Raw genomic sequence first — 27,241 nt, forward strand, 5'->3', positions numbered from 1 at the left:
CACGGGCAGAGAACGGGGGAACAGCGGGGGCGTGACCGTGACGGGAGCACCGTGGCCACCGTGACGGGAGCACCGTGGCCACCGTGACGGGAGCGCCGTGGCCACCGTGACGGGAGCGCCGTGGCCACGCTCAGCTTGGGGACAGCGGGGACGCGCCCGGGCCGGGGATCCCGGCCGCGCTGCGGGTCTCCCATCCAGCGCCGATCGCGGCGGGCCCTGCTTAGCTTCGCCACGCGCTCCTCCCGCCACCGCCGCGCCCGCGCAGGCGCGCCGGCCGTACGGCGGCCGGGAGGGCGCAGGCGCGGGGCCGCTCCGCCGCCCGCCGCGTAAACAAGGGCCCGGCGGGGATGCGGCGGGGTCGGCGCGGCCGCGGCGGCCGCGGCTGAGGGAGGGGCGCAGCCTTCCGCAGGTGCTTCCTCGTCCTTCATCTCTCCCCCCCCGCCGGACGGGTGGTGGCGAGGGCTGTCCCGCCATGAACTTGGCCGGGCAGAGCGGCGACGCCGGCAGCGGCCATCTGCTCTTCGCCAACTTCAACCAGGACAACACGTAAGGGGGGCTGAGGGGCGCGGGCTGAGGGGCGGCGGCGGCCTGGGGGGCTCTGGGCCGGGCGGGGCCTGCCGGGGTCTCCCCGGTGCCGCTGTTCCCATGGCGGGAGCGCCGCTGGAGCCGCCCGGGGCCTCGGGGCCGGAGCGGGGTCCCGCAGGGGCAGGGCCGGGAGCAGCCCCGGTCAGCCCCCTCAGCTCCCCTGAGCCGCTCCTGGCGGGGACACGGGCCCTGGCGTGCTGGCAGCGGCGTGGTGCCCTCTCCCTCCCCGCCAACTTCTGCTCCTGCCTGGGGAAGGGGATGGAAGCAGCTCCTCGCTGATGTGGAGCCTGGCATGACCCCCCCGAGTCACCCAGGACGCGCAAAGACTTCATCCAAAAGTTCCTCACAGCTGTCTTTTGATACAGTTCTTTTATTGTCGTTGAATCAGTGAGACTCAGGCTTGAAGGTATTTTTATGAGCCCATGCTACTTTTGGTTTTGATTTAGAAAAGAGGCCTTTCTCTGATCCTTGAAACTGCACTTCCTCGGGTTCGGATGGTTCAAGCTGCACGTCTCGCAAATTACTTAATCATTGCAGCCTATTTAGATCAATTAGTGCATATTAGTTTTTATGTGGGGTACTATAAAGCAGTATTTTTAATTTAGGAACCCCCTATTAGTTGGGATTGGAGCACTGAAGTTCATTTAAAGAAGGATTTGATTGTCTTAGAGGCCTGTGAGATAAAACTGGGGAGGGAGTAAGAACTGAAAGAGCTTGTACTCGAGAAAGGGGTTTTGTTTTAGGAAGTGAGTAAGAGGAAATGATCTCAGGTTGGCATCACAAAGCATAGCCCACGTGTGTGGTGGAGGGTTTGTTGGTTTTATTTTTTTTTCTTAACGACTTGTTCTTTTTGCAAGCAACAGTATCTTGCCCTGATGAGGGAGATCTGTGCCTGTCCTTAGCAGGCATATGGGAGTTGTGAAGGTGAGAAGGTTATTTCTAGTGGCTGCCAAGCAGAGTTACATCACAGCAGGACAGACTCTGCTTTTTAGGCTTTGAGGGGGGTGAAGAGATGAGCAGGTTTGAGACAAGAGACTCTGGCAGTAGATAAGTTGTGGTGAATGATGGGGGAGCAGTAGTGCTCTGTCTATTTGTAAGTAAATCATTATCTCTGTGTTGATTCAAGCCAGAGACTGTGCAACTGCTTTTTACATTTTTTCAGTGGGTGCCATATAGAGCTCACTCTGTCCATATAAAACATGCCCAAGTTTTGCTCAGCTATCAGTCCTTAAACAAGTCATAATAAGTAGGGGATTTGCCACCTCTTTTTTCTGCAGCTTATAATGGCCATTATATAAGTTTTTGAAGTTCAGCTCTGTTCTCCAGTGTGGCACCTCTGCCTTTTCAGTTGCACCTTAGCTTTGTGGAGACCTTTATGTACCTAAAGATCACTGAGTTGTGACCAAAAAAGCCCCCTGAATTTGAACAAGAGTTGCAGGTTGGCTTGAGAACAAAACCAAGACAGAAATAACAAGAAAACAAATACAGCATAAGTTTACCTAGGTTTTGACTTGTACACCTTGAAATCTTTCTTCAAGGAGCTTAAAGGAGTTTATAGGGAGAGCAAAGGAACACCTGGCTAAAGATTTAATTCCCCAGCTGGTTGTGCTACTGCACTACTTTTCCCATTTCATTTTTGTAAATAACCAAAACATGTTCTTTGACAGCTGGTTTATTTTCTTTTTTTTTTTTTAATTTGGTGTTCTAATATCCATTGTTTCTATAGATGATGTTTTTAAAAAACAGGATTTATATATAAGTCACATTGAGATTAGCTGATGAGAATTTTGGTGATGTATCTTTTATGTGAGGCAGACCTGGCCCATAGATCTTTGCAATTCCAAGTTTTGGGTTACTAGGTCTTTCGTGTAATTTTTGAATATTTGTGAATTCAGGTATCTGATGTAGCAATGACAGAAATATCAAAAGGCTTCTGTTAGTGTTTTTGTCTCAAAATTCTGAGATTAATTTAAAAGGCCACTTGATTTGAGATAAAATGAGGTGGATGCTGATGTGGAATAATCTCTTCTTACTAACAGTATCTTAAATAAAACTCCCCAAGAAAAGTAGTAAGTATAAGACCAGTTTTGCAGATGCTTTTTTGAGCAGCTTCTCACTGAAACACTTGTCTGATGTGCTAAGTTGCCCAAACAACCAAGTTCCATTCAAGTTCCTAAACTGAGTAGAATTTAGTGGTTGTGTACATTCTTTAAACAGAAGTTTATTAAATTTTGTTCCTGTTTCCCACCCATGATCTCTCCTAGTTTCTTGAGTGGAGAAAGAAGGCAGCTCTTTGAGTTTATAGTATACTATTATATAGTATATATTCTATATACTATTTTACATACTATAATATATATACACTATATAGAATATATATGCTATACATCTAGGAGATCCTGATTTACCAGGTGAGAAGAGCTGAAAAGAACTTATTAGAATTACTTACACTTTCTCATGCTGGGCCTCAGAAAGCTCACCTGTTTTCAACTTTTACAGGTAACTGGAGCCCTTCTCCAGACAGGCAAGGTAAACAAATGTATATTCTTTCAGGCACTATATGAAAGACAAGCTTTGTTTATGTCTGCCCAGTCAGTAGAGCTCACATCATGCTTTAAGGTGCTTCAGTAATTAGAAAAATTGCTGACAGACAAAACTGGAAAATAAATGACATGGGCTCATTGTTGTTACTACATTTAAAGCTTTTACCTTCACCCTAATAAGGTGCTTGTTGCACTCAGGCTTAACTGTCTTGCTTACCTGCACAGCAGAGCCAGTTCCTTGTCTTAGGAAAAGATGGGGCTTGTTACTGCTGAAAAGAAGTACCAAGCTAACTTTTCTTTGCTTTATGAAGATTTGGTAATTAGGTACTCTCTCCTGTAGAAAGATGAGCTTCAGGATGGCTCTCAGTCTTGGGAAATTGGATTGCTGGTAGTTAGAAGAATGTTGTCATCATAAAAGCTGCTGTTGCTTTTCACAGCTGTTGCAATCGCTGGTGACTGAAGCAGATATCCTCTATCCTGCTTTTAGTCTCTTGGTTTTCCCAGGCTTGGCTAATATTCATTCATGGATGCTGTGTGTAGTGACATTGTCTCTTGGAATAGTATCTGCATTATTGCAAGTGTTGTCTTGCCTGTTTATCCCACATTGCCCTAAGCTTTATTTACATGAGAGTTTTGAATTACTGGCTGGGACTGGAACCCTGCCTGAAAACGCTTCACCTATAATGCAGCAGAAGCGGTTGGTTTGTGGCTTCTCTTTGATATAATGTTTTCATTAGGTAAAAACACAGAGAAGGGTATTTTCAGAAGATGTTAGTGTGCTTGTTTTGGACTGAGCCCTTTTCCCCAGTGAATCAATCATTGCACAACTTGGCATGACTGGCGTTCCCTGATTGAGAGGCAGAAGCTCCAGCTTGCAGATCAAAGTGGAGCAACCCATCGGAATTTGGGTGTCCCAGCAAAACCAGGCAGTGGAAGCTTGTGGGTGGCCTCTGTGCTATGTAGGTTTTACAGCTGCAAATCTTTAACAGTGGATAGCTGGGAAGAAAAGCCCAAGTGCAGTTTGTATTACTTCTGGGAAAACTGCTAAAACTGACCAGAGATACGTTTATGAAAAATTAAACACCTCACAAACTCATAGAAGCTTTAAATCTCATAAGGGAAATGGTAATGGATTAGAAGTTTGTGACTTTTTAAGCAAAGCATAACTTCAAGATCCCAAAGCTTGTATGTATCTATATAATAGGTAAAACTTTCAGTATTTAAACTCTTGCACAGTTATTCTTTGGAAGTACTTAGAAATGGTGTTCAGATTCAATTTACAAATACGCACCCACTTCCCCCCACCCACAAAAAATAACCCCACCAAAAACCTGCTTGCAAAATAATGCGAGTGGGCAGACTAGAGAAGTTTTAGTCATCTTTTTTTAAAATAAGTAATTGTGTGACAGCGTTTGGAAACAAAGTAGTCACTGGAGTTTTGAAAGCAGACTCCTGATGAAAGGGGAAAAGAAAACCTTGTGTTCTGACTTCTAAGGAAAACACTGGTGTGTGCCTTATTGGCAAGGATTTCTTCAGCCTCTGCTTTCATTTATGTGTGGAGTTACACATGACATGTATCACTCCATGTATTTCTTCTTTCCAATTTAATTCTGCCCTTTATTTCCAAAATAAATCAATTTCATTTTACATTGTGAGCAAATGCTACTGTCTCTGTATGCACCTGGCATGCTTTGTATCCCAGAAGCTGTATTCTCATTCCCTTACTCTGTGATGTTTGGATCTCTGTAGTAAACTGATTGTGGTGGGAGGAACAAGGGTTAGATGCTGAGCATTCACTCCTCTGCCTTTGTTTCTCCTAGGTTCAGGTGTCCTTCACCCGTGATCCTTGAGGACAGGAGAGCTCTCTATTCCAAGGAGACTTTAAAGCTAAACACAGACCAAAAAAAGGAAGGACAGAGCGGGCACGTAGCTCCTACACTCAGGGAGGATAGCTGAGAGAGACAACCGTATGTTGTGTTTCTTGCTGTTGTTGCAGAGGGCACAGCAGCTGAGGGGGGCTGGTCAGAGGAACTATTCTTCAGTTTGTGACCATTTGGATGGGGATTTGGCCCAAGAATAGTGCTATTTACTTGGATTATGGACTTTCTGTTGTCCCAGCCTGTGTGTGAAGTGATGAGCAGGCATGGTCTCCTTTTGCTGTAGCAGATTTAAGTTTGAGTTTTCTTTTAATACAAGAATAATGGGAAAATCTCCTGTGGGTTGTCAGAAAGTTGCTGACAAAAATGTATGAAGTTCTGTATCTCTTTTCCAAAATAATGACCTTTGATATTACAACATGCCCATGAGATGTTACATCAGATATTTTGGAGGGGGAAATAAAGAAAGATACATTTCTTTAGTAATTCCTTAGCAGTTCATATGTCTTCGTTGACTTTTATTTCATCATCATCATTATTATTATTATTTTCCCCCTCCTCATCATAAGCCAAAATGTTTTGTCTGTGGAAATTTACATTGGTTTTGAAATGAGATGGAACATTAGTATAATGAGACTGTATCATAATGAAAGTAGGCTTAATTAAACAGTTATTTAAAGCAGTAATGACTTTTAGAGTCATGTTTATGCTGCAGCTGCAATTGATTTAATCTTTGGGAGAGCTGCCCTTGTTAGGAACTTTCTGATTAATGTAGAATATTTCTGATTAATAGTTAAGGTCCTCTGTGATATGGAAAGGGAAAAACTGGTTTTTTTTCCTTGCATATATATATTAAAGAAACAAAAGAAAACCTTAGGATTCTAACCCAGCTGAAAAAACTTGTTCCTAAAGAACCAGAGAGACTGAAGGAGCTGATTTCCCACTTTAGGTGAGTGCACTTAGAGTGAGTGTCAGCATCTTCCAATGAATGTGTGAAATCTCCTAGCACTGTTTGCTTGATGAGGATAGTTTTAATTATTTATGGTAGTCACTCTTCAAAATACTATCAAGATTTATGTAGTCTTGGATCAGTCTGCAGCATTATCTCTGCAAAAAGTGGAGAAACACAGTTCCATAAATCATAGCTATATTGATAATTTTGCACTGAGGAGACAGCCTTCACGATGAAATAGCTCAGTCTACAGTCTAAAGTGTGTAATAGAGGCTGCACATAATAGAGCTAAAACCCACATGTGTATAGCATAATGTTAAGGGGAAAAAGCCATTTTAGAGAATATTTATTTTATTTTCAATTTCAGTCTCATCAGCTTCTGAAAATCAGTGATTATAAAGCATAACACCTATGCTGTAAAAGGAGCTTTTGATAAACCACAGCAGCTTCTTGTTGGCCACTGTCTATCTGAGCAAGAGCTGAATGGCTTATTGATCATATTTCTTCCCCATATGCTTGCACATTTTTGCAGAGGTGAGGTAATTTTGGCTAGGTCCTTGTTTTGTGGATTTGGCTGTGGGGTGTCTTAAGGGCTTAAGTGTAATATCAGTGCAGGGGAAGATGAGAGATTTAAATCACTGTGATTATGCTGGTATAATTCAGCCTAGTGGGTTCTTATTACATAGAAAAAGCCTTTTTCCAGTAGTTTCATATGAAGTAATTTAAGAGTACATTTAAAAAAAAACCAAACCAACAAACCCTCCAAAAGCAAGACTGCTGTTCCAGAAGAAAAAAGGGTTATTTTGCAGTTACACTTGTACACTAAAATGGGTTTAATTATCTTGACTTGAACCGCTCTGTGTAAACAGATAATTTTGACTTCATCACCTCGATCCTGAAATAAATAACAAAAAGCAGTTGTCATGGATGGAAAGGTCCATTCTGTGCTTCTGCATTTTGGGTTCTACTCAGTCTAATGATTTTTATCATGTACACAATTCTTGTTTGCCATTGTCTACAGCTCATTTGAATGAGGTGTAGTCGTAGGACAAGAAAAATGGGCTTCCTTGCTGCTTTCAGTGATCCTGTCAGAAAAACAGTGATTCAGCAGTACTCTGTACTTAAAGCTGTAAGTACAATTCAGGAATCAGTTCTGCCTAGAAATACAAATAGCTGCTGTGTGGGGTTCTCCATGAGGATATCATCCTGTGTCTTTTGTGGATCATTTATATTGCAAGGAGTCTTGTGGCTCCATTTATTTTTAAATAAGCACTCTGTGGAGTGCTTGTTTACCTTTGCAAAGTGACAGTTTTACTGTCATTCTTTGTTAAACTTTCTTTTGAGGAAAGCAGTAGATGATATAAGAAAAGCTGACTCATTGCTTTGTTTTACCAAATTAGAGGTTCAGGGTTTGTTTTTTTTTTTCACATAATGTGAGTGTTTGTTGAGTTGTACAAAAGTAGTTGAGCAAAACCACTGAAGTGTCTTTGGTGATTAATCAGATGGAGACTGCTGAACATTGCTGATTTTGTCTGAAGGAAAATTAAATTCAGTATTTCTAGGATAACTTAGAGAAGCAATCATAAAACAAAATTTTGTTGCTGCTCCTCTATCTTTAAGGCTAATATGCTTTTTTAATATCTTGGTTATTGAATCTGTGGAATTGAATCTCTTGCTTGCATGGTTCATGTTTTAAATTTGAAGGTTTAAACCCTTCTCAAACATAATTTCCTAAGCAGATTGTGCCAGTTGTATTTTCTTCTAGAAGGTCATACCATCCTACAGAAGTTGATTTTGTAGCTTAATTTCAGAGGGTGAACTATATGAGGAGGCATTTTTAATCTTCTGGGTATGCTGAAATTTAAAAAAGACTCACTTTGGAGCCACAAGTGAAAATACAGCAAGAACATGAAATCTAGGAATCTTCATTGCAGTCCAAATGCAGTATTAATTGTCGGTACATCTGAATTGTAGAGAACCATCTTGCTGAGTTCACAAAGGCGTTTTTGGCAGCCTGACTGGCACGGTTGGATTAGAGCCCTGTGTTGAATGACTTGCCACAGTTTAGGGTATCAAAAATGTATTTTATTGGAATTTTTCTCCATGTCTATTGGCACTAAGGAATATATGAATTATAAGCATATTAATGCACTCCTGTAAAACTCTATTGACTCTTAATTTTCTTTATCTGTGGCATAAAATCTTCCTCCAAAATGGGGAGGGGAAACAAGAATGAGCTATTGTCCACTGACTTGATGTGTAAAGACCTGCAAGACAGGCTAAAGGTTTTTCTAGCTTAAAATTTAAGACCTGCCTTTGACTCTGTCTGGAAAAGCAATTAAGTGGTCTGTGACCGAAGTGTGAAAATTGAGTAATGGAGGAAAGAAGGAGTTTTAGTCAGATTTTTAATGTTCTGCTATTGTTCAATCTGTTTAACATCAGTGACTGGCACTTTTCAGAGGGTGCCTCTGATCAAAGATTCAGTATGAGTATTTGTAAGACTGAAACCTGACAGTGGGGGTGCTAGAACATCATCACATAGAGCCAGAGAAAATTAGAGTTGGCAGTCTTTAATTACTTTTTTTTTTTTAATATGAAAATTCCTCTGGGATGCTCAGGGACGGTTACACTGTAAAGAACAAAAATCCCCAGACAGCCCAGTTTAAAAGGTCTTGGAGGTCACCTCTAATGATGAGGCAATGATGTAATTGGTTTGCATTACATTATTCAAGTCATCATCTTCCCTCCACACTAAAGCTTTTAGCCTGTGTAGAAATCACCAGTGAGAATTGGGCAGTAGGTTTACTTTAGGCTGTGAACTTTCATTTCATGAATGTGAAACACATTTCCACACCCAATTTCTGTAATTCTGAAGCTGTTTGGTCTAATCAGAATTGAGGAAGATGTCTGTGTCTGTTATGGCTTTTTTGGACAAATCTTTTATCACTTTCCTTACTGAGCTAACCCAGCTGGAGGTTTAGAACTGGGTAAGAATCTCTCCAAGGGTAATCACTGCTGGTGGAGTTGATGTTCCTGACTGGCTTGTTTCTTTTGCAGGTCCCTTGCAGTTGGCAGTAAATCAGGCTACAAATTCTTCTCTCTTTCTTCTGTGGACAAATTAGAGCAGATCTATGAATGCAGTGAGTATCTTTTTTTTTTTTTTTTTTTTTTTTTTCTCATTTTCTAATCCCCTTGGTTGGCTTAATGTGGGAAAAATAAGAAATGTTTTGCTTTTTCACAGGTTGTTTGAAATTGGTATAAAAGGAACCTTAAGTGTAAATATCACACAAATACAGTAATTGCCAGCAGGGTAAAACTATGAATCAGTGATCTGTATTTAAATTTAGCTGGTATGGTACAAAATTTGGTAGAAGCTATGAGCATTCTGCTTTTCTAATAATGTCCAGCCAGATTTTAGCCAGGTTATGTATTATTTACTCATGTGGGAGTGTCTTTTGGATCTTTATACTGGCTCTTGGGACATGGAAGCACTAATATACCCTTATCAAATAAGAAAACAAAGCCTTAAGTATATTTTTTTACCCTAATATTTCCTATTAGAATATTATTCTTTACCATGCTAGCTGCAGGCTTGCTCATCCAAAAGGGCAAATAACTCAGATTCCCATAACTTCTCAATGGTGATCATAGTTGAATAGGATCTGAGGTGAAATGGATAGAGGCCTGGGTGAGAAGTGGTATCCCCTGTTCTGGCAACAGTTCACAGACTTCCCTTTTTTGAGATGCTAATAAGTCAGCTATGAATTCTATGCATGAGTATCCTTGCTTTCTTGTAAACTCCATGTGAGCAGGTGGTGCCAATTGCTGTGATGTCAGCATTTATAGTGGGATCCCATGACAGAGCTGTCCTCAGACTCCATTCCCAAAGTGACCTGACCCTGTGGCATGTTAAGTTTGGAAATGAGGTGTGATTCAGATCACCCATTACCTGGGATGACAGCCTGCTTCTCTACACAGTCAATGGAGAGAAGTAATTGTGAGGTTCAAATTAGGCACCCGTGGTTGGATTAAACTGTGTTGTAGCTACATCTTTCTATTTGAGTCATGGTCTGGTTGTACTGGTTAATAAGTGCCTTGGATTCCATTTTCTGCTGTGGAGTTTATGTACCTGACCTCTGCAGTATGTCAGGCACTTACAGTGGCTGGCCTGGTGTCACCCCAGAAGATTCAGTGAAGATGATTCCCTGTTACACAAGACACTGAAAAATATCCTGTGAGGTCAGCTGCACTGGCCAGGACTGCATCTTCTGGGTAGTCCTTGAGAGAAAAAGTACAGATTGGATAAAGTGCCTTGTTCAACATCCTGCAATAAGCTGATAAAAGCAGCTCGAATTGGAATTTTGACCTGCTGATTCCAGTCTTGTCTTCAGACTGTTCTGGGATGCTTGTATTGACTTAAACTCTTGGGTATTTTAAGTTTTCTGAGCGTTAAGTCTGTGAAAGCTGAGCAGAGAGTGTGAGGTAACACTTAGTAGAATGTTTTGGGTTGGAAAGGACCTTAAAGATCATCCAGTTCCCCTATCCCAGGTTGCTCCAAGCCCTGTGCAACCTGGCCTTGGACACTTCCAGGGATGGGGCAGCCACAGCTTCTCTGGGCACCCTGTGCCTTACCACCCTCACAGGGAAGAATTTCTTCCATATACCAAACCTGAATTTCCCCTCTGTGAGTTTGAACCCATTACATTTTGTCCTCTCACGATAAAAAATCCAGTCAGTCTTGGCTAAAAGCAGATTCAAATATTGTGAGGCCTTAATTTTCTTTGTGTGAGTCAAATAATTTTCAGTCTTGGACTTGCAAACCATGCCTGTTAAAACTTGATATGAGGGTGGAGAGCTTCCTGTGCATTGGGTACCTCCTTTCCTCAAGGAAGGGTATCTTGAGTCCTCCCAAACACAGTGCCTCCCACTTCCCAATTTAGTTTAAGTGGATGTAAAGACTTCTTGTGTTGAGTGAGCACTGTTAAGGACCCCTCTTCTGGAAGACTGATCTGCTAACTCTTGTGTAGGTGTTTAAACTAAACTGCAGAATACGCCTCATTTGTCTTGTGTTTGAGAGAAACACAAAAAAAGGTGGGAGATTTGGCTGCTCCCATCACTGACTTCTCCTGTGACTGCAAATCTCCTGACTCCCTGTGCAGTTGATCCCACTGTAAAAACAAGCATTAGATTGGAAGGTGCTTTAAGGCTTAATGAATGCTTCTGACATGCTTCATGTTCTTGGATTAAAAATGGAATAAAGGCACAGCTGATCATAATCTAGCTGGCTCTAACCAGCTCTTGTCTGTGATGCTACATGCTTGTGTTTATGAAACTAATCTTGTTATGTGTTTGCTTGTTCTCCCCTTGCTGCTGATACTTAATTTGTTTTGCAGTTCTTTTTGTTCTTACTCTGTTTTGAATCTGAGTTTCTGGCAATGTTCAGTTGTGTAGTGTAAAGGAGATAATACTAATAGAAAAAAAACCCCTGTGTAACAGCATTGCTACAGGGCTTTATTGCTGCTAAACATATGATTAATTCAGGTCAGCTGAACATAGGATGGGCAGTATAGCCTGGTACCCTGTTGAATAGTTGCTGTTGGGAAGCATAAATTACTTGGCAGCTGTGAAGAGATTTTATCTCTTCTTCCTGTTAAAGGAAGACAAAGGAGCAGAGGTGCATCCTGTATTTTAGTGTGATTTTAATTAAATGCCCATCACTAAGCCTTTCTTTAAAGGTAACCGTCTGTATTATTGTCTGTGTATGGTGAGACTGAAGTATTATCAATACCTTTGAGGCATTTTGCTTATTTAAAATTTTTTCTTCTGTCTGGTGGCATAGTTGTTGATAGTGCTGTTCCCTGTGTGCCTTCTGTGCTGCCCACCCTTCCCATCAGTGCAGCATAGGACAGCACTATTTCCATCTGAATCCCTGCTGCTGTTCTTCTGAAATACCAGTTCTCCTGCCTGCCTGAGAGGAGGACAATTCCCAGAAGCTGTGTCTGCACACTTGTCCCTGGATGGGGAAAGAAGCTGTGCTCACCCTGGAGCTGGGAGCAGTCAGACTGTGGGGTTTGGGTCTCTGAGTGCTGATCTTCTGACTCTTCTACAAAGATGTCGCCATTCTGAAGGATTTTAGATGGAAAGCTGATCATCCATCCTGTAAAAATATTCGAGTCTTTTATGTAGCTACTCTGATTCAAGGGACACAGACCTCTGCATTTCAAAGTCTCTGCGTACATTTATTGAAGCCAGTTTTTGTATTTCTTTTTCATGTGTTTTGTGTAGTATCAGAAAAATGGAGAGCAATTCCTTGAAAACAAAGTAATTACTAAAATGCATTATCCCTCTTGCATGAGAAAATTGAATTTTCAAAGCCTCTGTGAGCGGTTATGTCTTCTCTGGAAAAGTACCATATTAAATACAAGATGTAGATAAAAGTCAATTATGTATTGTGGAGTACTGAAAATGCAGATTGTAAACCTGCTCCTTTTTCATAAGTAGCCTGTTTCTCTCAAAAAAATGGAACATTAAATATTTTGTGTTCGCTTTCTTGAAATAACTGTCCAGAAAAAGCACTTTGAAAGCAGATGTGTCCACACTGATGGCAGTGTCATGTACTGAGAATGTTGAACAGAACTTTTTTCATGGAGTTTCTGTCACTGCTGATGGGAACAGTGCAAATTAATTATTTAATGTTTCTCTTGGCCAAAACAGAAGCCTTCAGAAACAAGCTCTTTTGGGTTTTTTTTGTTTGTTTGGTTGGTTGGTTTTTTGGTGGTTTCTTGTTTGTTTGTTTTGGTTGGTTGGTTTTTTTTGGTTGGTTGGTTGGTTTTGGGGGTTTTTTTGGGGTTTTTTTTTTGTTTTTTACTGGCTGTTCTATGGTTTGGAATGTGTTAAGCGTTGAGCTAATCCAGAAGCTGGCTCCTGAAAATTTTGTTTTGATGGATCAAGGCCAAAGGTTCGAGTCACTTGTCTTGACTGGGCTCTGTAATAAAAGGGCAGGTGTAGCCAGTGGCTGTGAAAGAGCTGCAGAGCATGGTAAAACTCTCTCCAGCATCTCACTGCCCTGAAATCTGTATGCACTGTGTTCCTGGGGCTTTGGTGGAGAGCTTTATGGGATGGAGAGGGAGGCACAGATGCCCGGATAACTGGTGGTGGGACTTGGCCTCCTGCCAGCATGGTCCAGTGATGTGCTGTGATCAAATGCTCTGAAATTATCTTTGCCAGGGATCCTGGACTCTCCTCCCTCCTGCTGTCTCCTCATGCAGGGATTTGTGTTCCTCCTTTGCTTTCAGTGCTCCCATAGTAGAAGCACTTGGCAAATCTGATGTTTTATGGCTCTGCATGAATGCTGGGCATCAATGATTCCTGCACAAATTGCTCTTAGGGCCTGTCAGGTAAAAGATGGGATGTGTGGAAATTGCTAATTGGTGGCTGCAGCAGTCTTGTGGCAAATGAGTTTCACCAGCTTCTCTGAGTACTGTAACCTTTCTTTCTTCATAGAGGGGTAAATGGAAATGCCAAGGGTTTGGGTCATCAGAAACCCTTTCAAGCATAATACAGCTTTAAAAAGAAAACCCAAACCCACACACAAAACAAAGCCTTCCTAATTTTTCTGCAAAGATAAAGAAGATAATAAAATCTGGAATTTTACAATTTTCTTGGTCTTGTAGATTTGGGAATTTTTTTGTGTTGGATTCTGGGCATGGGAAGTAGACACTGTTCTGAAACATAAACTTGTGTGACACCTTGGGGAGAGGTTAGGAAATCTTTGGAAATCATTACTCACTGGGTAGATTTTCTGCTTTAAAAGCCTGTCCCATGTCCCACCTTGACTCTGAGCTGTTGTGGCAGAATGTTTGTGGTGTTAAACTGTATTTTTACATAGACTGAATCTATGATTCTGTGATTTTCTTAAACAGTATTTTCTGTTGATATGCATCATTCTTCTCCCCTGAAATGTCCCTCTGTATTTTTCCTCGTTCCTGTGATTCCTCAGCTGACACAGAAGATGTGTGCATTGTGGAGAGGCTCTTCTCCAGTAGTCTGGTGGCCATAGTTAGCCTTAAAGCTCCACGCAAGCTGAAAGTTTGTCACTTCAAGAAGGGGACAGAGATTTGCAACTACAGTTACTCCAACACCATCTTGGCTGTCAAACTCAATAGACAGGTGAGAAGTGGTTCTACCTAAGTGGAAATATGGAAAAGGGGTTGTGGATCTTATTTCCTCTGCTGATTGATGTCTCTTCCTTTAGCGACAGAATTGCTATTTGAAATTTAGTAGTACTTTTCCAAGTGTGGCTTCTGTATGGAATCTCAGTACTTGTATTTAGTTAAGTATTTTTGGTTCTTTGTTTATGTATTTACTTGGGGAAATACCCTAAGTAAGCTGGGCATGCTTTGACTAGGAGGTTGGACTGGAGACCTCCTGAGGTCCCTCCCAGTGTGAATCATCCTTTCTTTCTAAATGTGAAAGTATGTAAGACTGACACTTTCTCTTCAGGCCAAAATTCAAAGTTATCTATTAAATTATTATTGTTCTAAGTGCTGTTTGCTGAATTCCTCTCAAAAAATAAAATCTAAAAAATGTCATGCAACTGGTGAGTTTTTTAAGCACCTGGAAGCATAGTTTGCTGTATGACTAAATCATTAGTAGGCTCTTCAGCAAGTATAGACTTCTCTGTCTTTAGCCAGTTCATTCAAACTACAGAGAATGGCATCTGGAGGAGAAAACCTTAATGTCTGACTTTGCCCCCAAAAAATGAGTGTGGGAGGAGGGGTTTCCTGTTTAAAGTCATGAGAGAAAGAGTGGGTAATTTGATTTCTGTCACAGGGAGTTAGTGTAAAATGAGTAATGTCTAGTTAGTCATCCACATGTAGTCTACAAAGTAAATGAGATAATGAAGAACTTGGTAAGAGTTTTTAAAAAAGGCCATTCACAAATGATTATGGATAAGTTATAGGTTTTATGAATGGTTAAAAAGTCTTGTCTGTTTTCTCTGTTTAGCAAAAGGAGAAAGTAATTTCCATTATTTCCACATGTAAATTGGTACAGAATAAGAATTAAGTGAAGGCTTCTGGCTTGCTGACTTAAACTCGTACTGGGCGTGTTTTCAGTTTGCACTGGTGAGGTTGAGGGAAGGGGGGTGCAGTGCTTGTGTCAAGAGCTGGATTTTGTGTATTATCTGTCAGACTCTTCTCCCCATCGGGTGGGTACAACCTCTTCTCTATTGGAAGATACCTACTGCATTTTGGGATAGAGTTTTTTTAGGATTGCTAGATCCGCATGAACTCCATTTTCACATCACCATTTTGTCCTGTTTCCCTTTTCTAGAGGCTGATAGTATGTCTGGAAGAGTCTCTTTATATACACAACATACGAGACATGAAGGTATTACATACAATCAGGGAGACACCTCCCAATCCTGCAGGTAAATGTGATGGTAGAATCAGCAGAACTCTGAAAAGTGCTTTTTGTGTCAGTGTATGAGGTTCTCTACAGGGAACTGTGGTGGTGTTAATTCTGCTTTCAAATACAATAACAAATATGAGTGTTGTCTGAAAGCCTTTAGTTAGATCCAGCTGAGAACAAGTAGCAGACTCTGCATCTTCCCAGTATTTTGGTCTCCTGGGGTGGATGTGTTGAAATGTTAGGAAAAAAACAGGAGAGATAAAAGCTGGATTTTGACAGCACTTGGTATAGTTAAAGACTTTGTCAGGTTAATACTTTAGGAATCATGGCAGACATGGGAAGCTCTGCTGTTAATCAGTTATTGTAACTCTATTGGTATTCTTCCTTTTCTGTTTTATATTAAACAAACTTATGCTAAATAGTTGCATACATCACAGGTTGACTCTGAGATTACTCATCTTTATTTCTATTTCTGTTGATAATTTGAGTTGTTTTTGTAACATTCAAGCACAGGATCAGGAGGTTTTACTGCATAAGTCCTAGAATTTTCCTGTTTCTAATCCTGTATCTGCATCCCTTCTAGGGTTGTGTGCTTTATCAATAAACAATGATAATTGCTACCTGGCCTATCCAGGAAGTGCAACTATTGGAGAAGTACAAGTCTTTGACACCATCAATCTGGTAAGAATCTTTGTATGCTGTTTCCACCTGTAAAGATGCAGGTTTTGAAAATGTCTTAACTTGCTCAGGGAGGAACTACTGGACACTTAGGTTTCTGAGCAAGTTTGCAGCATCTCTCACTTCACAGAATGTCAGCAAAGAAAATACACGTGCTAATACTAGATTTGATTGAGTAGAATTGGGCAAATGGGTGGAACCAAGTAATTTCTATTTGAATTGTCTTCCTGCTGCTTGTACTTGCTATGCATATGCTTCAGTGATAATTTTATGTACTTAGTTACTGGAAAAAATCTTGAAGCTGTTGTCCAGAAACTAAAAAACATATTTGCCTTGAATGTGCTTAAATATGCAGTCACTTGTAGCTTTTAACCTGTACTGTTCTAAAGTTCTGTTTTATTGATTCACTGCAGAGAGCTGCCAATATGATCCCAGCTCATGATAGTCCCTTGGCTGCTTTGGCATTTGATGCAAGTGGTACTAAACTTGCCACAGCCTCAGAAAAGGTAAGGGAGATTTTGATTGCCTTGCTAACAGCGATAAACATCAAATTTGTCATTAAGTATTTTAAGTGTGCACAGTTCCATATGCAAGTGCCAGAAAAGAAGGCTTACAGTTAAAATGGGAAATCTAAGTTAAGATCTGTTAATGATATTTGACACAATTTCCATGCTGAGAAATGCTGGATAATAAGGTTATTTAAATAAAACATTTTAATCTGGCTGTAATTAAGGCAGTCCTCTGAGTGTTCCTCCCTTTAGTGCAGGATATTTAATAGAAATTAGTTGTCTTGTTTTGATGCTGTCTTCCTAATGAAAACAAGACAGTTAAAATCCAGATAGAGAGAAGTGCCTTGCTAGTCTTTGGCATGTGATGACAAATTGTTCATGTAATGTGTGTAAATTAGAGAGTCTGAAGCCTCTGCTCTTTCAGTAATAAGCTTAGACTATAAAGGTATAACTGATTGCACCTGATAAAGGCACAAAGACATCCAAGAGTTTGCACTCGTGGTGCTTGTCTAGTGTGCTGGTTTTCATGATCAAATGTGATAAGAAGGGCTGGTTTGGATGCTCAGCTTGTTCTCTGCATTAATAGCTCCCACCTCTTGTTTCTGTACTCTTCAAACACATCTTACAAACGAGCTCCATAAATACTTCATGTAGTATCTGGGCTGCATCACAGCAATGAGTTAACAGCAAAGAGGTTTGCTGCTTCTAGTTGTGCTTACTAGAGCTAGTACACAATGAATGAACTTGAAATGAAAAATGATCTATTTATACTTTTTTCTTTGCAGGGGACAGTAATAAGAGTGTTTTCCATTCCAGAGGGACAGAAACTATTTGAATTCCGAAGGGGAGTGAAGAGGTAAAGTTCAGCTGGGTTAATTACCTGATGCTCATTCCTTATGGTTGATTTCCAGTGTGTTCAGCAGTTGAGCTGGCATCCTGATTTTTTTGCCTGTTTCATCTTCATTCATCCCTGCATGTATGCTTAGAACAGTTTCAGCTTGAATGTTTTCCAATTTCCTTCCTTTGGACTTGACTATTCTACAAATCAATCCTGTCAGAATTGTACTCTCTCTTGCCTTTTAAAATTTATTGGTGAGGGAACTTGTTTAAAGTGGGTCACCTTTTGTAGGATACATTGTATTCTTATGGAAATTGGAGGCAGTACATCTAATATTCTTACTCTCTTCTAAATCCTTCTAATGCTGTGACCATCGATAGCCATTGTGCAATGGTGTTGTGGTTTGTGGCAGCAGAGTAACTCTGTGGTTCTGCTGTACTTCATACAGGGTAAGACTGAGTTCAGATTGTTACTAAATGATCCCATATCTGGTAAACATAGAGCTGAACAGCATTAGTCTTATGCTTGAATAGCTTCAAGAAATTATCAGAGAATTCAGAATGCTAATTATTGAAGGGTGTTTTTTGTTACTTGCAAAGTAGTGGTGGCTTTAGAAATCTTCTTAACTAAGCTAAATAGTTTGACTGCTTTGTTTTTCTTCTCTTTTTGCCTTTTTCCCAGGTGTGTGAGCATCTGTTCATTGGCTTTCAGCATGGATGGCATGTTTCTGTCTGCATCCAGTAACACGGAGACAGTGCATATCTTCAAACTTGAGACTGTGAAAGAAAAGTAGGTTTCAAAGGGACCTTAGATTTTTTTCAAGGAAAAGGATTAAAAGTTGACTGGACTCAACAGAATGAGTTCTCAAAAGTGTGGACAGACTTCTTTTGAACTTTTATTGTAAAGTAAAGGGCATAAGAAGTCACTTATGAATCAGCAACTGCAGTTGAGCTGTGTACTGTTCTCCCACTGAGTAGAAAAGGTGTTTTCCTGCCAAAGAGAACTTGGCCATCCTTCACAGAGGAGTGTGGAGCAGTTTTAACATTTTCAGTTACTTTTGTTTCACCTCCTCTGACATCCATGTGGGAAGAGCTATGTCAGCAATGCCTTCCAGCTGCATATAGGGGGCTTTAAAAGACACCAAGTTGTAAAATGTGTATTTATGATTTGAGAGGACAGTCTTAATTCCATTTCAGTGGAAGTTATTGGAAACAATGATTTGCTTACTGATAAACAGATTAATAAAATCCTGAAACATGGTGCTTTCCAGTAGATTCTGCTCTTGTATAATGAATGTTATAAAATGGAGTCTTATATGCAGAAGTATCAGTTTACAATCAAACATGCTTAAATAACAAGCTGAGGGTATTGAAGGACACATTTTGTCCTGTAGTATAAATGAAGTGTGTTAGGATTCTCAAGGGTGTTAGTTATTTCTGAAGAGAAACAAATACTTATTATCTTTTAAAATAAAATGTTTTAAAGTGTTTACACACTCTTCTCTCTAAGGTGAAGGCAAAGTGGGTCACTTTTCTCTTCTGACTTGTAGACCTCAGGAAGAGCCTACAACCTGGACAGGTTACTTTGGAAAAGTGCTGATGGCCTCAACGAGCTATTTGCCCTCTCAAGTAACAGAGATGTTCAACCAGGGTAGAGCCTTTGCTACAGTCCGTCTGCCCTTCTGTGGGCACAAAAACATCTGTGCACTTGCCACGTGAGTACAGAAATGGAGCCTGCACTCCCCACCCTGCTGGGTTGTTTGGGCTCTGGAGAGGCTGCCACTGTAAAACACAGCTTCATCTGCAGCAGAACACTGGTCACCTGTGATCATTGTAGTCTAAGAGCAACGTGGCACAGCTAACACCTCTCAGTCCTGTGAGAGAAGGAGGAAAGGGCATAACATTTAGATAGGAATAGCCCATTTCTAAGAGTTGTTTAAAGTTGTCTTTTAATTTTGAATCAAGAATATTGAGAACAGACCCGTGGGCTTTTATGGCATTTGTTACCATTAGTGCTATGGGGAGCGATAGTGTATGTTGTTAGTGAATTGCAAAATTAGGCAATCCAGCCTAACCATTAAAGAAGTCTTTGAAAGCAAGTTCATATAATTCTTGTCTCTAAAACAGCATAGCATTCATTAAAGTTAATTTTGAGGACTAAATCTAATCTTTTATTCTGTCTTCCTCAAAGGCAGGTCCCATTTGGCACAGCTACCAAAGTAATAAGCTGAGCAGTAGTAAACTTACTTTGTGGGGGTTTTATAGTTTTTATGCTAAATTGACTTCATGTCTGTGCTCTCACTCCTCTGATCTCAAAGCACCCTTTAAGCAATAATTAAGCTTTGTAACATTTCTCAAATAAGTAAATCCTTCCCGTTAGACTATTTGTCTCTGGAATTGCACAAAGCTTGATAACAGGATGGTAACTTCTGAATCTGTTTTACTGAGTTATATGTAAATGCTTGATTCCTGTGGCATCCTGTTAGCCCCAAAATGTGGTTATGCTACAAATCTTTTACACACAGCTCTTTCCTGGGTGCTCTGTTAACAGCATTTCCTGTCCAGGAGCAAATATGTGGAAAATAATGCCTTAAAGTTATTAGAATCATTTAGGTTGGAAAAACCCTCTCAGATTGAGTCTAACCAGTAAATCATGGGAAGGGAGGAGAACATGCTTTCGTATGTTATTAAATCTTTTATATAATAATCTGTTATTTAATTACTTCTGCTCTAAACCTTTTTAGAATCCAGAAGATCCCTCGTTTGCTGGTGGGAGCTGCTGATGGGTATCTCTACATGTACAACTTAGACCCCCAGGAAGGAGGCGAGTGCACACTAATGAAGCAGCACAAGTAAGTCCATGTTAGCTGAGAACCGTTGTATTTTGTTTCTTCTCAAAATCCAGTTTCTTCTCAAACCTAAGTCTGTTCTGGAAAAGTCTAACTTAGAACAGCTCATTTCTTTAAACTAATCTTTTTCCAGACCTCTGACATGAATGAGTAACTTCAGAATCCCCCTGAGCCTTCCCTCCAGGTATCCCCTACACCAAGCACCACTTTACCAGCAGAAACTTAACCCTGTCCAAGTGCAGGGAGGGATCAATCGCTGTTCTCTCTGTGCTCCTGTTTCCTCTTGGCACTTTGAGTTGAGTTACTTAAACAAGAATTTGAAACGCGTGACACCGTCCTTTTCATCAATAAATGAAGTGGTTACAAACATGAGAACTTACTCTGACTTCACAGAGGGGAAACTGGCCTATGAAATTATCCCTATTCTCTCTCTGCTGGTGTCCTTATTAAACTTCCTTGCATATAGGCCAGGCAGCTGGTGTGCTGTAATAGTACTGTAGAACACTTAAGAAATAGGACAACAGAGTTTTTCAGTAAAGGTTGGCAGGAAAAGCTAGGGTAATACAGTCAAATTACTTGATCAATCATGGAACTAAAGATAATAATTTGTGATGATAATTCAGGTTTGCAGCTTTGGTCAACCTACAATTATGGTCAAAAACCATACATTTATCTGAACATTGGAAGACATGACCTCTGGTTAGAGATGAAGTGAAGCCTCATAGAGGGAAGCTTTTACCAAGTTGTTAATATTTGAAATGCCTGAATACTTTCTTTAAAGGGCTTTCTGGTATCTGTGTCAGAAGCAACCACTTCTATTGTGACAGTGCTCAAGATAACCTACAATATTGCTGATTGGAATGGGGTGTTTTACAATGCAGTCTTGTTTTGAGTCTTCTTTTCCTGCTATGAGCTACTAGGATTTAGATCCTGATGCTGTGTCAGAGGCAAACATGTTGCTGATGAGTCATCAGAAAAATACCAAGTGTCGTCAGGTACTTTCTGTCCAGGCCTCTGGAATAAAGGGACCAAGTTCCTCCTGTTGCACTTCTATGTACGTTATTCTTACACATCAGATGAAATATTTTGCTGTAAGCTGCCAGCTCGAGCTGTCTTGTGCCCAGGCAGATGACCTCTCCAGCTAACCCCTCTCTTCCTGGCAGGCTCGATGGCAGCATGGAGCCCGCCAACGAAATTCTGGAGTCTGCATCCCACGACCGGCCGCTGGTAGCGCAGACATACAGTGCCGCTGTGACTAAAGGTACATATGTGCCTTCCTCACCCAGCAGGCATGGTAAGGAGAGGGCTGGGAATGGGGCAGGGAGCACCTCTGCCTGTTGCTTCCTTCTAGATGGCTGCGTGAGCTGGTCCACGTCCGCACCGAGCTTTGCGTAACCGCGCGTGCGAGGTGGAGCCTCGGTGAGCAGTAGGAGAAGAGCACTCGTGGTGTGCAGTAGCTTTCTGTAGATGGGCCGCTTGTCTTTGCTGCTTTCTGGGTAGAATCTTGTCTTGAGTTGTGGTTGATGGCTGTAGTGATAGTTTCGGTATTTGCCACATGGTTCTTGAGGCAGTTCTGCACCTGGACCTTGTGCAAAGCATCTGAATTATAGCCCTGCTCTTTTTTTTTTTAAAGAAATTTTTTATGAAAGGTTGATAAATGCTGCTGTTGTTCCTTTATGGGAACAGTGACCTTTTAGCCTGATTCACTGCTCTGATAAATCAAGAGGATGAGAACTTGGTTAATGCTGCAGCTCTCCAAGTCAGTGGAGCTTTTGCCACGTCTGGCACCCAGTTTAGTGCCTCGCTGCAAAGGAAGGGCATTCAGCACATGACAACGTCTGTATTGCATCAGTGGAGGCTGAAAACAGCAGCCCAAAGCTCCAGTGTGCATTGCACACACACAGGAGTTTAATTTTGATCATGAGCTGCTCTTGGCTTGGAGAAACAGTCATGAAACACAGTCATGATAAAAACAAACATAGGGTGGCAGTGAAACTATTTGAAGTAATGCCTGGTACTTCAACTCCACTCATTCACTCTGGATCCAAGCCTTAGTTTGTTGCTGCTGATTCCCCAACTCCTTGTTCCTTTCTCTCCAGCCTATACGGATGACCTGGGTGCTGTGGGTGGAGCTTGCCTGGAAGATGAAACCAACTCACTTAGATTGGACGAAGACAGTGAGCATCCCCCCATGATCCTTCGGACAGACTAAACTTGGACCTGTGAACTCACTCCTGAAGCAGAGAACACTGGCTTGACGTTTCTTGAGGAATCTCGTGTTATGCTGCTATGAACTTTGACATGAGTTGGGAGAGAGGATGACAGACTCTTACAGTTTTAAGTCATAGCTGTAGTTGTAATTCTATACAATTGGAAAAATACATGGTTTTCAACTCAGTGGCTTTTAATCTTGCTTATCTATTTTAGCTGTGTTTATTTTTTTTTGTTGCCAAAACCTGCTGTTTGTGCAGCCCTCAGAGCCTACTTAGCTTTGCATGCATTCATGTGCCAAGCAAGCATAGGAGGGGGAGAGAGAGAGAGAGAGAAGCCACTTTATAACAAACTCAAGTTTGTATTTTTTTTATATATGTATATAATATTTAGCCTATATAAGGAAGGAGTAGAGAAGTGGTTCTGGAAGCTGAGACTAGTTCTGCACTGACAAAGGTCCAAATGGTTCCCTGTGCATGGGCTTGCAGGCATACCTAGTGACTGACATGCAACCTTTCAAATGCAATGGCCTGTTTTTTTTGGGTTCTCCCTTCCCTTTCCTGGACCATTTTGTTAATTAAAATTCCTTCTGAATGTTGTGTATTTGTGGGACTGTTCTGTTTGTTGGGATGGAAAACTGGAAGTGTTTCCCTGCATAAGGATATAGAATATAGAAAGTGCCTTTACAGGGAAGGAAAGGAATTGCTGCAGGAAGAAGAGCTAGAATGAGGGAAGGATTGTTAGAGAATCGTGTCTGTACACCTTTGGTGCTTGGGTGTCTGTAGCCTGTGGTGGCTGATAAGCTTGTGGGTTTTTGAGAAAAGACTTGGAAAGCACTTTCTTTCTTTCCTGTAGATTGTCCTGTTTCCTTGGCAGAGTAGCAATAACCTTTTTTTATACCTTTTTAAATTATCCAAAGCAAGGATTCTGTCAGGCTGGAGGGAAGTCCCTGTAGAGTTTGGCAGCCCCACTCTCTAAACAGCCTTAAGGTTTCCTGCTAGAAGGCTCCCAATTCCTGCTTCTTCTCAGTCTGGGGCTGAGTATACTGCTCTAATACTGAAAGTTCTTGATTTTTTTTTTTTTTTTCAGATTCTGATGTAAATATAAATGATTTGAAAATTTAATTTACTTCTGGATTCTCTACTTCTACATAACAATGTTTTTCTTTCTGTTTTTTTTCCCCATTCCCCTTCTCATCAGAGTACCTCTTATAGACACATTCAAGGACTAATAGTTTCTTTGGCAGTTTTGGAATAAATCCTTAACTGCCCTGACACTGACTAGGGCTTTCCAAGGCTGAGTAGTGCTGCAGACTATTTTTAGGGTTGTAATGTGCCTTCTCTTAAGTCTTGGATAACAGTTATTGAGCAAGTGATTAGTGAAGTACTTGGTGAGTGTTACTTCCCTTTGCCAAAAGAGCCTGCTTTGCCTTCTGTGTAGCAATGTGGGTTTTTCCTTTCCCCCTACTGACTGCTTGCAAGGAAGTGAATATAAAGAGAGGCAAGGAAATGGCAGATCTTGAGAGGAGGACATAGGCTGAGTGCTCCAGCTGTGTGTGAACTCCCTGTCACAACTAGGCAGTGATGTTCTTTTAGGATTGGGTACCATGAACAAGTCTTCTGTGGAGCAGTAGCAGGCAGTAGGCTCTGTCCCCAAAGCCCTGTGTGGGCAGATGGGCTTCCCCTGCCTCTACAAGTACAAAGAAGGTGGCAGCTCCTGCCAGGAGAGCTCTCTCAGGGAGGCTGCTGTGAGTCCGTGTCAATGGAAGGTGTTCGTACACAAGTGTGTGTGGGAGAGAAGGGATCAGGCTTGTTTATTCACTGCAAACCCTTGACTGTCCTAAGTAGTTGGTTGGAGTGGCTTGTGGTGTCCTCTCCAGAACCCAGCACATTCACAGCAAACCCCTGACTCATGCTAAAATCTCACTTAATCAAGAGACTGTTCTGGCTGACAACTCAATTCCATGGTCTGCAGTTATTTATTTATATTCTGTTTTGCTGTGATGTTCCAAGCTGCAGAGTGAAATACAAGTCTTGAAGTAAATATAAGCTCAGTGAGCTTTGCTGGCAAACTGAACCACCCAGGAGATGTCTTCTCATTCCAGACTAAAGCTGGTTAACATTCCTGATAACATCCTTGGAGGTTTGGCCTAGACTCCACAAGCACAGTTAGCTGTAAACATGCACCAGCAACACAGGTCTGTTAAGCACAGAAGTTTTACAACTCTTGAGTGTGGCAAAGGCCATGTTACACCCCTAAATGTAATTACTAACTTTACTGTTAAAAATTGAGATCATTTATTGTACTAATTTTATTCCCTTCTTAATTTCCATACCTTATTTTCCACAGGTGAGTAGGAGAGCCCATAATCACTATATTTGTGTCTTCCATACGCTGTAGTGTGTTCCTGCTCCTGAGCCACACACTGTGGAATTGCTGTGCCCTACTTGGTTCACTCTTCTTAAATAGAAGCTGAAAGCCAGTTAAGAGTATCTTCTTGCTGTTATAACAGAGAAAATCTTTTTATAGAGCAAAAATATTCATGTTCTGAGGTTAGTGACCAGCTAGTAGGGTGGAGCAGGTCATTTCTGGTCCCCGCTGGCTGTGTATTTGAGTGGTGACAGTAGTTTAACTGCATGAGGATATAAACTTTTTCTCAGATAAAACATGACTGATGTAATTTCCCTATGATGGCCTTGGGCCCTCAGTAACCACCCTGTTGTGGTGTGCTACCAAAGTTAGAAATCCTTTCAGGTTGGGGGTTTATCCCAGTGACACAAAGATGTATTTCTATTTTTTTTTTTCTTTAAACATAACCAGAAATGCTGTTTGCAGCTGCATCCTCGCCTGAGTGTGGAGCATGTGATTGCACTGTTGTTCTCTGTGAATCAGGTGGTGTCTAAACATTTCTGTTCTGATGCTCTGACAGACCCAGGGTAAGCCAAGGAGGCTCGAGCCCTGTGCTGTGGCCACAAGCTGCTGGTCACAGGATATGGGAACACCTGTGCAATCCCTCTCAGTTTAGACTGACCTTCCTTGGAAGGACAGTGTTTGTTCTGTACAGCCTGTCTCTCTCTCTCCATATGGGCTGCACTTCTTGATAGCTTTTAACTCAGTGGAGGGGTGAGACAGAGAACTGAAACAACCAAAGCTGGGGAGGGGGGAACACTGAAAAACTTGGAATCCTAAACTCAGGTCTTAGCTTGCAGTGGGATCAGTTCCCAGTGAGTACCGTAGGGAAGGAGCTGTTTCTCTTGATGTGCAAATGGGCACGACATCTGTCTGTTTACTCTGTATTTCAAGTTCTGAGGCACAAAGCTTTTATCTGCCCTGGTCTCTTCTTATGTCACTGTTTCCAAAATACAAGTGATAGATATGAATCTAGCAGTTAAAAGGCAGGGCCTGGCAGAGGAGGAGGAGGAAGTAGAAAGCATCAAGAGATTGGTAAAAGCTGTTTGTTCTGGTGCCCTGTTGAACAAGACATTGGCACGAGTGCTCCCTCTGAGATCAGGTGTGTGCTTGTACCTTGCTGCCCTAGGTCCTGCATGGCGAGTTCCTTGGCTGTGTTTTGCAGAGGATGGGGGGTAGAGGTGGTGGCTTTTCAAGTCTGCCTGAATGCAAATAAATACCTGAGAAGACCTTTAATGCAGTGGCAGGTGTCTGCACAGAGGGAACTTGGTCTGACCTGTGTGGAATAGTGAAAAGGGAGGAGTGAGCAGAGGAGCCCCGGGCTGGGTGAGTGCTGAGCCCGAGCACAACACTGTTCCATCCCATGCTGTGCTTTCTTGGCTCCAATAATGGCATTAGCACCAGCCAGCATGCAGTAGGACAGTAGGATTTCTTTCCCTGTGGGTTGCTGAGCTGTTCAGTATCCCACTGGTGTGTGCAGATGCTCCACTGCTGTTTGCAGAGCGACAGGAGTCTTTGTCCAATGCGTTGGTGGGGATTAATCACTGCAGAGGTTTGGGAAGTTTTATTCTGTTTTATTCTAGCTCCAGCTGTCCTGGCTAAGAGTCAACTTTATTTAACCTGTTACTATCTGAGAGCAAGGCCCGAGTGTCTTCTCCACATGTGGAGAGCAGGCCTTTCTTTTCCTGGAATCTGCTGACCTGTGAGAGGCTTGCAATGAAGAAAGCTTGGCTCTGACTGTAAATAAATCCTTTCAGATTCCAGTTGTACAACCAAAGGAATTCAGCATATTCCTATTTTTCTAATCATGACATGCCTTCATTTTAATGCTCTTCTGACTGGCAAATCTCATCTTATGCTGCTTTGAAAATAACGGGCAAGAAGTTGTAATTCTGGCTTGCAAAGAGCTGCCCTTGTGCTCCTTACAGGTGTCAGTGCTGTGGCTTTGGCCCTGCGGCCACAGGGACCCTGCATGTGTCCGACTCGGGAGTGGGGAGTTCTCCCCAAACCTGCAGCTCTGGCTTTCTGTGGGGTGTTGACTCAGCCCTAGGTCTACCTGGATCTATTTGCTCTTGCATTTGCTTCCTTACCTGGAGAAAACCCTGCATCCTGCAGTGCTCACTGCCTGTTTGGTATCTGTGTGGATAAGTGAAAAATCTGTCTAACATTCCACCTCACCAAGTGTCTGGCTCTCACTGCTAGCCCATCGCTCTTTGTAATTTTATAACTGCCTAAGAAATTAAATCTGTGTTGTGATAAGTATTCTGTGTCTTCTTCCTTTTGTTTGCTTCTTGGAGATGGGGCTGGATAAGATCAGGATAAGGCTACGTGGCCCAAACCAGAACAGCAGCAGTTCTGTGCCCTCGGTCTCACAGTGCTT

General features: G+C 41.7%; 1 protein-coding gene across 2 annotated transcripts; it reads left to right on the plus strand.

Annotated features, from left to right (window-relative positions):
- Positions 1 to 304: 304 nt before the first annotated feature.
- WIPI2 (WD repeat domain, phosphoinositide interacting 2) lies at positions 305 to 27,123 on the plus strand. Of its 2 annotated transcripts, none has more exons than XM_021549475.2 (12): positions 305 to 546; positions 9,015 to 9,097; positions 13,957 to 14,126; positions 15,291 to 15,387; positions 15,952 to 16,049; positions 16,460 to 16,552; positions 17,341 to 17,411; positions 18,075 to 18,182; positions 18,943 to 19,107; positions 20,137 to 20,244; positions 21,405 to 21,535; positions 22,341 to 27,123. In XM_021549475.2, exons 1-12 carry the CDS (start codon positions 473 to 475, stop codon positions 22,451 to 22,453), a joined length of 1,311 nt encoding a protein of 436 aa, XP_021405150.1. In that variant the 5' UTR covers positions 305 to 472; the 3' UTR covers positions 22,454 to 27,123. The 2 variants fall into 2 exon arrangements, with proteins under 2 accessions (XP_021405150.1, XP_021405156.1); XM_021549481.2 differs by having other exon boundaries at positions 21,405 to 21,502.
- Positions 27,124 to 27,241: the final 118 nt, after the last annotated feature.

This window comes from Lonchura striata, chromosome 16, assembly GCF_046129695.1.
Source record: "Lonchura striata isolate bLonStr1 chromosome 16, bLonStr1.mat, whole genome shotgun sequence".
In the NCBI taxonomy this organism is placed as follows: domain Eukaryota; kingdom Metazoa; phylum Chordata; class Aves; order Passeriformes; family Estrildidae; genus Lonchura; species Lonchura striata.